Genomic DNA, 14,470 nt, shown 5'->3' with positions numbered 1-14,470 from the left:
GTGCTATAGTATATGTATATATATATATATATATATATTATGAAAACCTTGTGATCCATAAACTATGTTGATACGATAAACTTAAGACTCACCAACTTTATGTTGACGTTTTAGCATGCATTTTCAGGTAACTAGTATGTTGGGATTTCATGGAGCATAGTAGGGAACTTATATGCACCGTTCAAGAGTCTGACACTAGTTATCTAGAATAAAGCTCCTATGTAATTTGAGGTTACTATTATTGTACAAGTTTTGTTTTAAAGACAATAATATTATGTTTAATACATAAAAACGACACATTTAGTGGTGGTGCTCTGTACAATTTGTGTTATGATTCAACTATAGTCATAACCCGCCAAAGTGATTTGGGTGGGTTTAACTAAATGTCAAAAAGATAAAACTTTCTATTGCTGTTCAAAAAAAATTAAAAATGACAACTTTAAAAAAAGAAAAAAAAAATCTTAAAAAAGATAATACGAGTAGTTTTAGTTAAAACGAGATATGTCACCCGGGCGTTGCCCCGGGAGACATTACATTTGTTAACGATTTAATAAAAAATATTATTCAAGAGATAATGTGCCATAAACTTTTTGAAAAAAATAAATATTATTCAAATTATTAAAAACTGAGATTTGTCAATTAAAAAATGAGTTGTAAAAGTTTTGTGGGAAAATGAAAGTAGTTCACATAAAAGTTTAGTGCTAAAAGTGTAATAGACTTAAATGTTGTGGTGAAAATAAAAGAAAATCAAAAAGTATAAAAATTTGGTGCTAAAAGTATAAGGGGTTAAAATGTTGTGGTGAAAATAAAATGAATAGAAAGTTTATTATTCTTTACAAGTTTTCCCGTACATTTCTTTTTAATATATGTGTTAAAAAGTTTGTTGCTAAAGTGTAAGAGGTTAAAATGTTGTAGTTAAAATAAAAGATTATCAAAAAGTAGAAAAAATTTAGTGTTAAAAGTGCAAGGGGTTAAGATATTATGGTGAAAATAAAAAGATTAAAAAGTTTACTAAGAATTATCAAAGTTTTGTTCTAAAAGTGTAAAGAGTGAAACTATTGTGATGAAAATAAAAAAATAAAATAAAAATTATATTATTCTATTCCCGTACCTTATAATATATAAGCTTCCGTCCCCATTATGAAATTTCCGTGTAAATTAAATTAAACTAAATTCGGTAGTGAAGAAAAACCAGATACTCCTCCATCCTTTTTCCAACAACAACAAAATCCTCCTCAACTTCAATTCAATTCAACTCTCTAAAACAAACATGAACAGAAACCCTATTTTCCAGGTTCTTATTATTATCTTTTATATTATTAATATTAATTTCCATTAAAATTTTTATATTTTATTTATATATTTCTTTTAGTAATAAAGATAATTAGAAAGCCTTCCTAATTTATAATAATAATATATATTTATAATGATGATGATTATGATAGTAAATTTTTCAGGTTAGGAAAAGGAAGTGGAAAACCGTCTTGTTTTTGCTCCGGAAGCGAAAACGAAGGATTCTGATAAACCCTTCTTCCTTTTCTTTCAATGATGACGATTTTGCTAAACAACAACAACAACAAGAGCCTAAATTTGTTGAAAATGATGGTGATTTTTATGATAGTTTTGATGGTGATAATGATGATAGAGATTATGTTGAAAATCACGAGGAAGAAAATGCTATTTTTAGTGATTCAGGAGGATTAGATGAGAATGAGGAGGACGTAGGAGATGGAGAGAAAGCGGAAGTGGATATCGATAAGTCTGCGGTGGCGTCGTTAGTTGTCGTTTCAAAGGATAGGGAAAAGGATGGGGGAGAAACGCCTCCTGATGATGATTGCTGTCCTATTTGTTTCGAGAATTTCAACGTTGCTTCTAAAACTAATTGTGGGCATTGGTTTTGTGGTATCTATCCTATCCTTTTGTATTTTGTATATATATGTATATGTATCATGTATGTATATGTACGTATCTATGTATTTGCTTATATGGTTGTGGTTTTTTTTAGGGTTTATTGCATCGTATCCGTATGTTGTTGGTAATGTGTCTAGTCTATATGCTGATTTTAGTTTCATGGCAGTGTATTGTTTGTAATGATTGATTTGAATGATTATGTGTGTATGTGCATTTGATTGATAAAAGGAAGGTGAAACAAAGTTTAGCTAGGGGTGTTTTGTTGGGAATGTGTGATATTTTGTTACATTTTGTTATGCTTGTGGGTAAAAATATGAGAGATGTTTGGTTTTAGGGAATTAATGAACCTGTAGGGAGACAGGTCTTGATGCGTGGGTATGAACATGGAAATGAAAACAATGTACTGCATAGAATACGAGGATGTACCAGTGAGTTTATCTTATAATTCTTTGATTAGGGTTTTAGTCTAGGTGCTCGTAGCCTAGGGTTTTAGCTGTTTGGTATACTAATATTCATGTTTGGGGATAAACAAGCAAATTGCTGGTGTAACGTTCTTGAGTTTCCCTCTTTTTAATCTTTGGAATGTCAATAAGTTATACAGCTAAAAAGTTTTGTGGACGAGGATGTAATGGTTTTAGCACCTTGCAAGTAAAACGGCTAGTCTGACTCTTAAGTTATGAGAACACGACCTTTTCACGGTGCATTCTTTTCTGATGTTGTCCTATCTCTTATCCATACTAATTAGATTTTCTAAATCAGTTACCGCTGCAATGAACAAATGAACAATTATAAATCAATATGAAATCTGCTGTTAAACCATGGTGATACTTATTTTTTGTGAATTATGTCATAGGTTGGTACTATTTAGATGAGACTTTGAAAGTTAGCGCTTCTGTTAAACCATGGTGATGTTTTTTTGGAATTTGGAGTCAACCACTTTTAGTAACCATAATTTTTTTTCCATGTGCAGCAAATTGTATATTACAATACTGGACCTATAGAACTGTTCTTCAAAAATGCAACTGCCCAATTTGTGCACGTCCAATTAGTAAGTTGATGCCAGAGGCATCTTTATTCATTATGCAGGAAGCTGAAGTTGTTGAGGTCCTAAAGAACGTGCAGAGGTATAACCGCCTTTTCCAGGGTGGTATAAATGGTGTCATACGGGTAGGTTTACATGATCCTCTTAATTACGATAAGGAGCATCTTGATTTGTCATACCATCCCTCTCCCTAATTATTTAACTTTATTTATCATCTACTCTTTTCTTATCTAATATTTTGGCTGACTTTTACCCTCTTCATTGACCATATCTAACCTAGAGATGCTTTTTTCTTTACCTTTTTGTTTCCCTTCTTCAGAAAGTTTTCGAGGTTCCAAATGTATTCAAAAGCATGTTATGTGGTCTGATGGATCCAGATAGATTTAGGGGAAACTACTATGCTATGCGTTCCTTGGCCGTAAGTGCATGACATGTTACCTATTATCTCGTCAATTTCGTCATTTCTATTAATAATATACAATAACATCTAATAGACCTATATCTTGATATGTTTCTTAAATCTATATACATGACTCTGTAATGCTTAGCTCTCTCCTAATTCCATGTGTCTTTGAGTTCGTATTGATTGTTAAGCAATAAATAGTTGCTACGAATTTGAGTTTTACTTCTGGTTGAACACTTAAGATATCATCATTCCGATGGTACCTGCATTTATTGATATATTTTATTAACATTTCATATTACACATCCATTTCGAGTTTTCATTGTGAATGTAGGATTGATGTATATACCACTGTTGGTATCGTTTTTTGTGTTACCAAATCTAGGTTCATTGCTAGTTTCTTCTGCGACTCTTATCTATCGAAGTTTATCCTTTTTGAAATTACAAGTAGTTATATTTTTACTATTATTCGAAGTTGTTTATTATATGTTATGTATATGCATGATCCCTTGGTAAATACAAGCTAATATGATGTAGATTTAGTTTTAGGTTATGCAACTTTTTAATTTGATGGCCTCTTTATATGAATAGATCGTTGCACACTTGCACCTCAATGTTGAAATATGATGCCACTTCTGAGCTCTGCCCATTATCTTACTATCCTTTATGTGATAGCTGTTTATTGGCTGTGTACAACATGCTTAATTGGTCATCTTTAATTATGAGTGACCATATTTATTTGTTATTGATCTAACATTAGAAGTGCTATTGTTTTCTGATTGCAGTTGATGATGAGTTGCATTTATAACGTGAGTTCTTTTGACTTCATTCCAACAGGTATGTTCCATCTACATCTGCATAACTTCCACTAGTAGCATCGAAGTATTAGCAAGCAATTTGAATTGATTGTTGAGGTTTCTTCATGTGATGACTGGAAAAAAATGTACCTTTTCTTATGTGAAATGTAATCCACAATAAGGCTATGTAACCACATTATTCTCAAGAGGCAAGAACCCTTCATCAGCATGGTTTTTTGGCCTAAAGAATCAGCCTCACCAAGTTAGTACATAATCAATATTGGTGGCTGCTTTGCTAGCAGAGGTGGCACTATATGCATTTTTTTCGTATGCAGTACCTCGACATGACATGAACGTGAAAGGGGTTCAAGAATCAGTTTTTTCTTTTAGTAAGGGCTAAAAATCACTTATTCTGGCTTTTTTTTTACCCCATATTGATTAATTTACGTATGAAAAGGTAACTTATGGTTGTGTTTTATCTCTAAAAGAGTAAAAATTTAGATGAATGGGTCAAAGGTTACTCATACTCAAATTGTAAATTTGATGTGTTAAGCTATTCGATTTAGTTTTAAATGTTAAAAGTTAAATTGTCGGAAATAATAAAAAGAAATATAGATTGGGGTGACCCATTGGATAAGAAGTAACAGTTTGTCTCCATTGTTATGTGATATATTTCTAGGAAATATGGTGTTGAATTACGATATATATGGTGGTTTCGGCAGTGTCTCTATTCTTGGTTTGTAGGGTGTGTATTCCTTTTTGTATTTAATTTGTATCTGGGCTAAGTAGTCAAGGACATAAATTTCGGTGTTTCGGTCACGGATTGGAATATGAAATATCGTTTTTTCGGTGGTATTTCGGTAATTCTAATATTATATATATTTATATATATACATAAATAAGAGTAAAAGATAAAACCTGAAAGTGCTGAAGCAGAATTCACCGAAATTTCGGTCAAATTTCGGAAATTTCGGAAATTTCGGTGGTATTTCGGTCAAAACCACCGAAAATTTCGGAAACGATATCTAAACCGAAATTTAATACTGAAATTATGTCCCACCACCGAAAACCGGTATACCACCGAAATTTCACCGAAATTGATAACATAGTATCTGGGTTTCTGCCTAGGAGAGATCCTTTTCTTCTTCTAATACTGCCGTTGACTCCTCCCTAATTGGGGAGTGAGTCGTATAGATAAAATATTTCTGGCCATGAAAAAAATTAGAGTTAACCGTATATTCCTATTTGATACAATAGTTATCTATAAAAGACAAGGTATTTGGAACTAAATGTGTTTCGTGGCAACCAACTTCTTTTGTGCTGAACAAAACATTGATGATTTTTGCCCATTTTACTATCTCTGCTAGTTAGAGTTGACTTGAAAGTTCTTCAAGAACACTAGTTCTATTCCGAAGGGTAAAAAATGTCAATCCTTTCATCCAACATCATTCATAGAAACAACTTTGCACCTTTCCAATTTTCGTTGTTAGAGCATACGATATTCTTAATCCCTGTAGTGACAGCAATATCCACTATTACTCAGTATTATTTTTAAATTTGACACTACTGTATTGTTCAAGTAGCTACATTTTAAGCTACAAGATATATTTTTGCAGGCACTTTGGGGGTGAGGCGGTTGTTTGATCTTTGTGCTATAGCACTAGTGGTAATTCTGTGTTTGGTTGGCATCTTCCACAGATTGGTACTCAGACGACGTGTCAGGCGATTGGCAGCTAACCAATTATGAGATACGTTGTTAAAATAGTTTTCAAGATTCGCCAATTAAGGAAGGTTATGTTATGCCTCCCCCTTTCCACTGTATACTGTATATGAAAAGTACTTGATGCCCTAGTAGGATAAAACACATGATGATGACTCACCCATGAGATTGGCTTTGCATACAAGTTGGATTCTACTGATATCTCTGTTGTAGTTGCTAGTTAAATGGTTAGATTGATGTACATAGGTTATGTGGTTGACAATATAACATATTATATGTTTGCTTCTTGTCAGTTGTCACCACCCTTTTTATAACACAATATCCCGTCTATTATTGTCCCCCTTTGTGTAATTTCTTGTGTTATATTCACAACCATTAATTGTATGTGGTCCAGACAATGAACAAAAGATGAGCTTCCCATAATCGTATTATAATTGCTTTACATGGTCCATGGTAGAATGTTTGTGGTTATTGGTAGATGCTCTGAGGCAGTAGTATGACAGACGCGTATAGTCATATTTTGGCAATCATACTAATCTCATTTTAAAGATCTGGGAACGAAAGCAGCCTTGTACATGAACCAGAGCTTAATTGAGAACATATAATAATACAATCGAAAGCTACAGGGATAAGCAAAGATACTAGATAGGCCCCTGCATGGACCGTAACTAAATACAAATTTGGAATTTGAATTTTCCTGTATCTGAAATATATATAGAGATATAAACGTGTAAATCCTTATATAAAAAAGCTTATGAACCTATTTAACTTAAATTTTTATTATGGATTCTGAGTTATAAGTGTACGAGAGCAAGTATCCGCGCGTTGCGGTGATGAGATGATGAGGGTGATAGGTCATAGGGTGTGATAGCTAAATGCCTTAACCGTACGGGCTCCGCCCTCAGATTTAAAAATTCATCGAAATATCTTGAATGACATTTCTAATGAAAGAATATAAAATTTTAAGAACAACCATATAATTTTTATAATTTATCGATGTACGGTTTTTGAGATAAAAGATTTTGAATGAATTGGAGGAATAAATGATTTATAGAGGAGAGAGAAAACAAATGATTGGTTGAGATTTGAGGAGAGCATGAAATATCTTTTTTCCGTTAGTTAGAACTTTTGTTGTCAGTTATATATAGAGATATTCAAAAATAGAACAATTAAGCAAATAAACAAACAACTATGAAAGTTATAGTATCTCAACTTATTCAACTATGGACACAAATTTCAAACGAAAAAATTATTTGTCTAAATTTCACCTACTGAAATTCAGGTTGCTCACTCATTGCTAGTAAATCACTTTTAACACGACGTATGAAAATTTTCTGGACTTAAGAAAGTAATGAAAAGTTTTTTTTTCAATATCAATACCAGTTAGTCATTTAGAACATCAGGTTTGGTTAAAGACTTAAAAGCAACCAGAACATTATCTCAATATCACATCAAAATTCATCATATTATAAAATTTGGGACGCTATGGACACGAAACGCAAAATACAATATTTTCTTTTCATTTTTATCTTTACTTTTGTACTCGTAAGTATAACATCCCAGTATTTTAAGGTAATAGAAAATTAACCCTTTTCGTAGTTTTGATATCTAATTAATTTCCTAGTATTTTATTTTGAGTGAAGAGGTTAATTTAGTTGGAACTTTAGTGGCTAGCGGGTATTTTACCCACAAAATACAAAGTGGGACGTCGCCAGCAGGGAGAAAAGCCAGCCACTATGTTGATGATTCATGCTTTCCCACTTCAAACTCTTTTCTCTTCTAATACTTCATCTTCTCAAAATCCTGCAAATCCATGCAATTGAAGTTTCAAAACTGAAAGAAAAGAATTGTAATTCTGAAATAATAACTTTAATCATCTCCAATTGATTTAGAAATTGAAATTTGAGGGTTGTGTGGAGGTGGTGGTGGCTGAATTTCTCGAGAAGAAAAGGGGGAAGAATTGTGATTGAAAGCCCTAATCTTTTGTCTTTCATTCTTGAGGTATTAATTTCTTAACCCTAGTTTTATTTGTTATTGAAATTTAGGGTTCTTAACCTTACAATTTGGAAGTTTTTGTTAATTGAGAATTTCAGGAAGAACCCTAATATTTTGAATTAAGGAATTGTTAGTTTGATTTAAAGAGTTGTTGATAATGGAAAATCCCCCATAATAAAATATTCATATTGGGTGGTGTTTGGCTAGAAATCATGAAATAAAATTCTATCATGAGGATTTAGAGTTTGTTGGAAAAGTGTTTAGAAGCCAAACACCATAATCTTAGAGTTGTTGAATGCAACTAAATGTTTGTAAGTAGTTGAGTCATGGAACTCATAGATGATATATGATTATTCTTGTATAGGTGTTGAAAAATAAATTGTTGAAATTGTAGCCCTATTGTGTCAAGTAGCCAAGTTTGAGGTGAGTGTATATGCATATAATCATGTTCTTGTTACTAGAGGTCATAGGTGGGTAAATTCCTATGACCCATTTGATAGTTGTTTGTTAGAACTAGTAGGTGGGTAAATTCCTACTAGTCAATTTGTTTGTAAGAGCTAGTAAGTGGGTAAATTCCTACTAGCCAAATTATCCATGGCCATGTTGAAAATGAATGTATGTTGCTTGAAATGTATGAAAAGGCTAGCTTGCTAGGCTTATATGGTGCTTGATGTACAAAGTTGAAATGACATGATTATGATTATATGTGTATGTATTCACTAAGCGTTGCTTATGTTTTAGCTGTTTAACTCTCTTATAGGAGTTGGTAGTAGCAAAGGTAAAGAAGTGATCGAGTGAAGTTAGAATTTGGAAGCTCTTGCCATTTGGAAGGTTGACATTTTGGATAATTTGGGTAGATGATCCCTTTTGGTACCCATTGGCTTTTGATACATGTTCTTTGGTCAAATTATTTGGATGAACTTCTAAAAAGTTGTAGTTGCGTTGGAAACTTTAGTAATGGTAGAATTTGTAACTAACTTGACAATTACCCAAGTAGGGTTATTGACCCGCTTGTGGAATTTTGTAGTCAAAAGTCTTGTAAAAAGGAATGATTTCAATGTATGGGTGATTTATATGCTCTAAAGGTCATGTTTTTGGTATTTGGAATTGTTGAAGTTGAAATGGTGTTTTGGTTTAACAAGATGAGTCAAGTGCAGGGAAAACCTGGTTTTGAATAAAAGTTTGCTGCAGGTAGTTCCCACTGAGTCGCAGTGGGAGGTGTCCTAACCCCACCGAGTCGCAGTGGGAGGTTTTTCGCTCGCAGATCAGAGATTTCCCACTGAGTCGCAGTGGGAGGTGTCCTAACCCCACTGAGTCGCAGTGGGAGGTTTTTCACTCGTAGATCAGAGATTTCCCACTGAGTCGCAGTGGGAGGTGTCCTAACCCCACTGAGTCGCAGTGGGAGGTTTTTCACTCGCAGATCAGAGATTTCCCACTGAGTCGCAGTGGGAGGTGTCCTAACCCCACTGAGTCGCAGTGGGGGTAAAAAAAAAATTTTATTTGATTTTGTTTAAAAAGGTTTGGGTTCTTACATTTTTGGTATCAGAGCCATGGTTCAAGGGATTTAGGTTTCAATCTTTTAGTTAAGATGCCTAGACTTGAACCATAGGAAAATTTGACTTTGACTTTGACCTTAGGTTTGAATGTTTCATGTTTGAGAGTTGAAGTGTTTCGTAAGATTGGTTTAAAATGAAATAGTTTATGATAGTAATAGAGCCGGCCTATTATTGATCATAAGCTATTATGTTTTAAGTTAAACTTACCAAATACGGAAATGATCGGACATGGAGGTTTGGGGGTGCTACCGACCAATTAGTGAATGAAGTGTGTTATTGATAAGCTTCTCGAATTGTGTAGTATGGCTTCATCTCAAGATGAAGACGGATCGAGTCACGGCAAGAACAAAAGTGTGTCGATTGAGGAACTTAGTCATGATTTTATTAGTGAACAAATCGGAAAGGCTTTGGAGAATTTCTCTCCATTTATCGTTAAAAAGTTAAACGAGACCCTTGAGGGCGCAATGAGTGATTCGATCGCTATCAAGATAAGGGAAGAAGTTGCCTCCGCGGTACAAGAAGAGTTTGATAAGCGATTTCCAAAATAAAAGCCACCGGAAAATCAAGACGTTGAGGAACGACCGAAGCCTAAGAATGAGAAGCCTTATGATCTTAAGAGCTTCACCATTGCTAACCCGCCCAAATACAATGGGGATCCTGACCCGATTGTGAGCACAAGGTGGGTAAACGAGGTTGAAGGAGCCTTTCGCATCACAAAGACTCCACCGGAAGATAAGACCTTGTGTGGGTCAAGCTTGTTGTGTGATAGGGCTAAGCTATGGTGGGATGTAGAGATTGTTAAAAGGGGTGAGGATGCAACGGTGGGTATGGAATGGGCTGATTTCAAAGTGGCCTTCTTTAAAGAATTTCGATCAGAAGCCGATGTGACTAGGCTTAGAAGCGAGTTTATGAATGACTCGCAAGGCACTTTGAATGTAAACGAGTTTCGGGTACAATTTGTGGACAAAGCTCAATTTTGTCCGGAATATTTGAAAGACGATCAGTTGTTAAAGGAGCATTTTTATCGCAAACTTCGCAAGAGCATTCGAGAGAGGATTACGTTACTTCAAATCGAATCGTTTACACAATTGGTTGATGTGGCTAGGTGGCATGAGGTTGAGCAAGGTATGCCGGATGATGAGACCTCCAAGAGAAAGACGGAACAAAGTAACTCTCCAAACAAGAAGTTCCGGTCTAGTGGTAGTTCGGGGGGTGGTTCGAATAGGAAGAACATTCCCACTTGCAACAATTGTGGGAAACATCATTCCGGAGTTTGTTTATTACCGTCTAAGAAAGGATGCTTCAATTATGGCCAACCGGGTCACATTAGCTGAGATTGTAAGTTCTCTCCAAACAAACCTACCGTGTGTTTCAAATGCTTTAACGAAGGACACATGAAGAGTGCTTGCCTATTGTTGACGGAGGAGGAAAGGCAAGCCGAAACAAGAAAGGTTAATGAAAGAAAATTGGCGAAACAAGGGGGGAATCTGAGGGGAAAATCGTTCCAAATCATGGTAGCTCAAGCCAAAGAGTCCACCGATGTCGTGTCAGGTACCTTTCTAGTTCATGACACCCCCGCTAAGATTTTATTTGATTCCGGAGCAAATTGTTCTTTTGTTGCTACTCGATTCACTAAATGCATTCCTTTACAATTGTCTTTTCTTGAACCTCCTTTATTGGTTGAAGTAGCGGGTGATCAAACTTATATGATTAAGAATGTGTATCTATGTTGTAGTCTAACCATCAATTTCGAAATTTTCAAAGCTAATCTTATTCTTATGGGTTTGGGAGAATTTGATGTGATTTTGGGTATGGATTGGCTTGGCCAACATAAGGCAAATATTTGTTGTACCGATAAAAGTGTTCACCTAAAAACTCCTAACGGTAGGGATATGGTCATTTTCGGTGAAAGAAATCAAGACTCATTGCCTTTATGCACCTTTGCTCGAGCCCGCCGACTTATCTCTCGAGGGTGCAAGGCTTTTCTAGCTCATGTTGTTGATTCCAATAAGGAATCTAAATCAATGTCCGAAATTCCTATTGTGAACGAGTTTGTAGATGTTTTCCCCGATGATCTACCTATTCTTCCTCCCGAAAGACAAATTGATTTCAAAATTGACCTCATTCCGGGTGCTACGCCTATTGCCAAGGCTCCTTATCGTCTCGCTCCAACCGAAATGCGAGAAATGATGGATCAACTCCAAGAACTACTTGATAAGGGTTTCATTCGCCCAAGTAGTTCACCATGGGGTGCTCCCGTCTTGTTTGTTAAGAAGAAGGACGGTAGTTTACGGATGTGCATTGATTATCGTGAACTCAATAAGGTTACTATTAAAAACAAGTACCCTTTGCCGCGTATTGATGATCTTTTTGATCAACTTCAAGGAGCTTCTTATTTCTCAAAGATTGATCTTCTATCGGGGTACCATCAACTTAAAATTTGTGAAGAAGATATCCCAAAAACCGCATTTAGGACTCGATATGGTCATTATGAATTCATGGTCATGCCTTTTGGGTTAACTAATGCTCCGGCGGCCTTCATGGATCTTATGAATCGTGTATGTCGTCCTTTCCTTGATAAATCCGTTATCGTTTTTATTGACGACATTTTGATCTATTCGAAGTGTCCATCCGATCATGAGAAACATCTCCGCGAAGTCCTGGAGACCCTTCGCCGTGAGAAGCTTTATGCTAAATTCTCGAAATGTGAATTTTGGTTGCGGGAAGTGCAATTTCTCAGTCATATTGTTAATCAAGATGGAATTAAAGTCGATCCGTCGAAAATAAGTGCCATCATGAAGTGGGAATCTCCTGAGTCCCCGACGGAAATCCGTAGCTTTCTTGGTTTGGCGGGTTATTACCGTCGATTCATTCAAGATTTTTCGAAGTTGGCTTCACCTCTTACAAAATTGACTCGAAAGAACGTGAAATTTGATTGGAAAAGTGAACAAGAAGGTGCATTTCAAACGGGAGGCTGGCAGAGAGCCTGACAATATTGAAGTGGACTGCAACATGATTAGACAGATGCAGCTTCGGAGCGTGTCGTTAGAAAGTATTGTGGTAAATGGGAATGAATTATGCTTCATCAAGTCTATAGATGTAAAATTTTGATTTCTTAATCTGTTGTTGACGTTCCCCCGGGCCTCCCCAGAGCCGTGATAGCCGTCTGCCCGCTATGCAGTATTAATCAACTTCTCGTGTTTCTTGTTAGAAAGTACATTGACAATCAAACATCTGCTATCTAAGCGAAACTTGTGTTCCAGTATTGGTTTTTTTAAATAATTTTCCTGTGCCTCGAAGTCTTAAGGAGAAATGAAGATGTGCGTTGGCTAGCTTCTATGTTTGACTTTTTTTGGTCAATTCTTGTGCCTTAAAGTCTTTCCAAAAGTGGCTGCTTTTTGGTAAATTCTTAAATTTGTCACGATTGATGTCTAACAGCCTGCTCTCCTCTAACTGTATGGGCAGACCGGCAGAGGGCAGAAATTCGAGAGGAACAAATGGATCCCAAAAACAGTCGATATCTGCTGGCAAATTCTGGTCTTCTTTATTTCTTACCTTGCCAGATGGAATTGAAGATTTCTCGGTGTATTGTGATGCCTCGTTCAATGGTCTTGGTTGTGTCCTTATGCAAAAGGGGCAAGTTATCGCTTATGCATCAAGACAATTAAAAACTCATGAGAAGTCCTATCCCGTCCATGATTTGGAACTTGCAGCGGTTGTCTTTGCATTGAAGATTTGGCGTCATTACTTGTATGGCGTTAAATTCTCCATTTATTCGGATCATAAAAGTCTTAAGTATTTCTTTGAACAACGTATAATCGTCAACGGAGGTGGTTAGACTTATTGAAGGATTACGATTGTAAAATTTTGTATCACCCCGGGAAGGCCAATGTAGTAGCCGACGCCTTGAGTAGAAAAAGCTCTCATTTTTCAATTCGTGTTTCACCTCTTTGGGTAATGCTTACAAACGATTTCTTCGAACGAATAAGGGAAGCTCAAGAAGAAGCTTTGAAACGCGACCCCAAGCAAGAGAGAATTAAGGGGCAATTGCAACATCTCTCTAAAGACTCTCGTGGTCTCATGGTTCGTTATGGGAGAATTTGGATTCCTTTCTCGTGTACGACGAAGGAAATTCTTCTTGATGAAGCACATAAGTCCAAATATTCTATCCACTCTGGCGCAACAAAAATGTATCAAAATTTGAAAGCCGATTATTGGTGGCCGGGCATGAAACGTGACATTGTCAAGTATGTGGAAAAGTGTTTGACTTGTCTACAAGTTAAGGCGGAGCATCAAAAGCCATATGGGAAGCTTCAACCACTTGATATACCACAATGGAAATGGGAGCATTTGACTATGGACTTTATTACTAAACTCCCCAAGACGCCCAAACATCAATTTGATTCCATTTGGGTGGTTGTAGATCGGTTAACAAAAAGTGCCTTGTTTTTTGCCCATCCGTGAGTCATCATCTTCCGAAGTCCTAGCCGATATATATGTGAAAGAAGTTGTAGCTCGGCATGGCATCCCCGTCTCTATTGTTTCGGATAGAGATACTCGATTTACCTCCCATTTTTGGAGGAAGTTTCATGAAGATATGGGTACTAAGTTACATTTTAGTACCGCATATCATCCACAAACGGACGGTCAAAGCGAAAGAACTATCCAAACACTAGAAGATATGTTACGCGCTTGCATTATTGATTTTGGAGGACCATGGGATGCATACTTACCTTTGGCGGAATTTTCATACAATAATAGTTATCATTCTAGCATTAAGATGCCACCATATGAAATGCTTTATGGAAGAAGATGTCGAACTCCCATTTGTTGGGGAGAAGTGGGTCAACGAGAATTGGGAGGAACCGATGTTGTTCTTGAAACTACGCAAAAGATAGACGAGATTCGTGAAAGACTTAAAGCGGCTCAAGATAGACAAAGGTCTTATGCCGATATTAGAAGAAGGCCCATTGAGTTTGGGGTTGGTGATCGAGTTATGTTAAAGGTATCTCCATCGAAGGGTTTGCTACGATTTCGTAAACGTGG

At 36.0% G+C, this 14,470-nt stretch overlaps 2 protein-coding genes across 4 annotated transcripts; both read left to right on the top strand.

Annotated features, from left to right (window-relative positions):
• The first annotated feature begins 1,158 nt into the window (after window positions 1-1,158).
• LOC122598801 (E3 ubiquitin-protein ligase RNF170-like) lies at window positions 1,159-6,322 on the top strand. Of its 3 annotated transcripts, none has more exons than XM_043771287.1 (6): window positions 1,159-1,294; window positions 1,458-1,902; window positions 2,882-3,078; window positions 3,273-3,371; window positions 4,142-4,193; window positions 5,852-6,322. In XM_043771287.1, exons 1-6 carry the CDS (start codon window positions 1,271-1,273, stop codon window positions 5,911-5,913), a joined length of 879 nt encoding a protein of 292 aa, XP_043627222.1. In that variant the 5' UTR covers window positions 1,159-1,270; the 3' UTR covers window positions 5,914-6,322. The 3 variants fall into 3 exon arrangements, with proteins under 3 accessions (XP_043627222.1, XP_043627220.1, XP_043627223.1); XM_043771285.1 differs by having other exon boundaries at window positions 5,770-6,322; XM_043771288.1 differs by lacking the exons at window positions 4,142-4,193; window positions 5,852-6,322 and adding an exon at window positions 4,194-4,379.
• A 3,404-nt stretch (window positions 6,323-9,726) lies between these two features.
• On the top strand, window positions 9,727-10,758 carry LOC122601324. Its single transcript, XM_043774092.1, has 2 exons — window positions 9,727-9,936; window positions 10,042-10,758. The coding sequence occupies exons 1-2, from the start codon at window positions 9,727-9,729 to the stop codon at window positions 10,756-10,758; spliced, it is 927 nt and encodes a 308-aa protein (XP_043630027.1).
• The last annotated feature ends 3,712 nt before the right edge of the window (window positions 10,759-14,470 follow it).

This window comes from Erigeron canadensis, chromosome 5 (genome assembly GCF_010389155.1).
Source record: "Erigeron canadensis isolate Cc75 chromosome 5, C_canadensis_v1, whole genome shotgun sequence".
Taxonomy (NCBI): Eukaryota; Viridiplantae; Streptophyta; class Magnoliopsida; order Asterales; family Asteraceae; genus Erigeron; species Erigeron canadensis.
The sequence above is the reverse complement of the archived record's forward strand: the minus strand, read 5'-3'. Positions and strand labels throughout refer to the sequence as shown.

Excerpts from the sequence above, each read along its gene's own strand:
- LOC122598801 (XM_043771285.1), top strand. The coding sequence starts at position 1,271 with ATGAACAGAAACCCTATTTTCCAG. Across the intron at positions 1,295-1,457 it reads ACAGAAACCCTATTTTCCAG|GTTAGGAAAAGGAAGTGGAA; the intron begins GTTCTTATTATT and ends TAAATTTTTCAG. Across the intron at positions 1,903-2,881 it reads TTGTGGGCATTGGTTTTGTG|CAAATTGTATATTACAATAC; the intron begins GTATCTATCCTA and ends TTCCATGTGCAG.
- LOC122601324 (XM_043774092.1), top strand. The coding sequence starts at position 9,727 with ATGGCTTCATCTCAAGATGAAGACGGATCGAGTCACGGCAAGAACAAA. Across the intron at positions 9,937-10,041 it reads GGGAAGAAGTTGCCTCCGCG|AGCTTCACCATTGCTAACCC; the intron begins GTACAAGAAGAG and ends TATGATCTTAAG.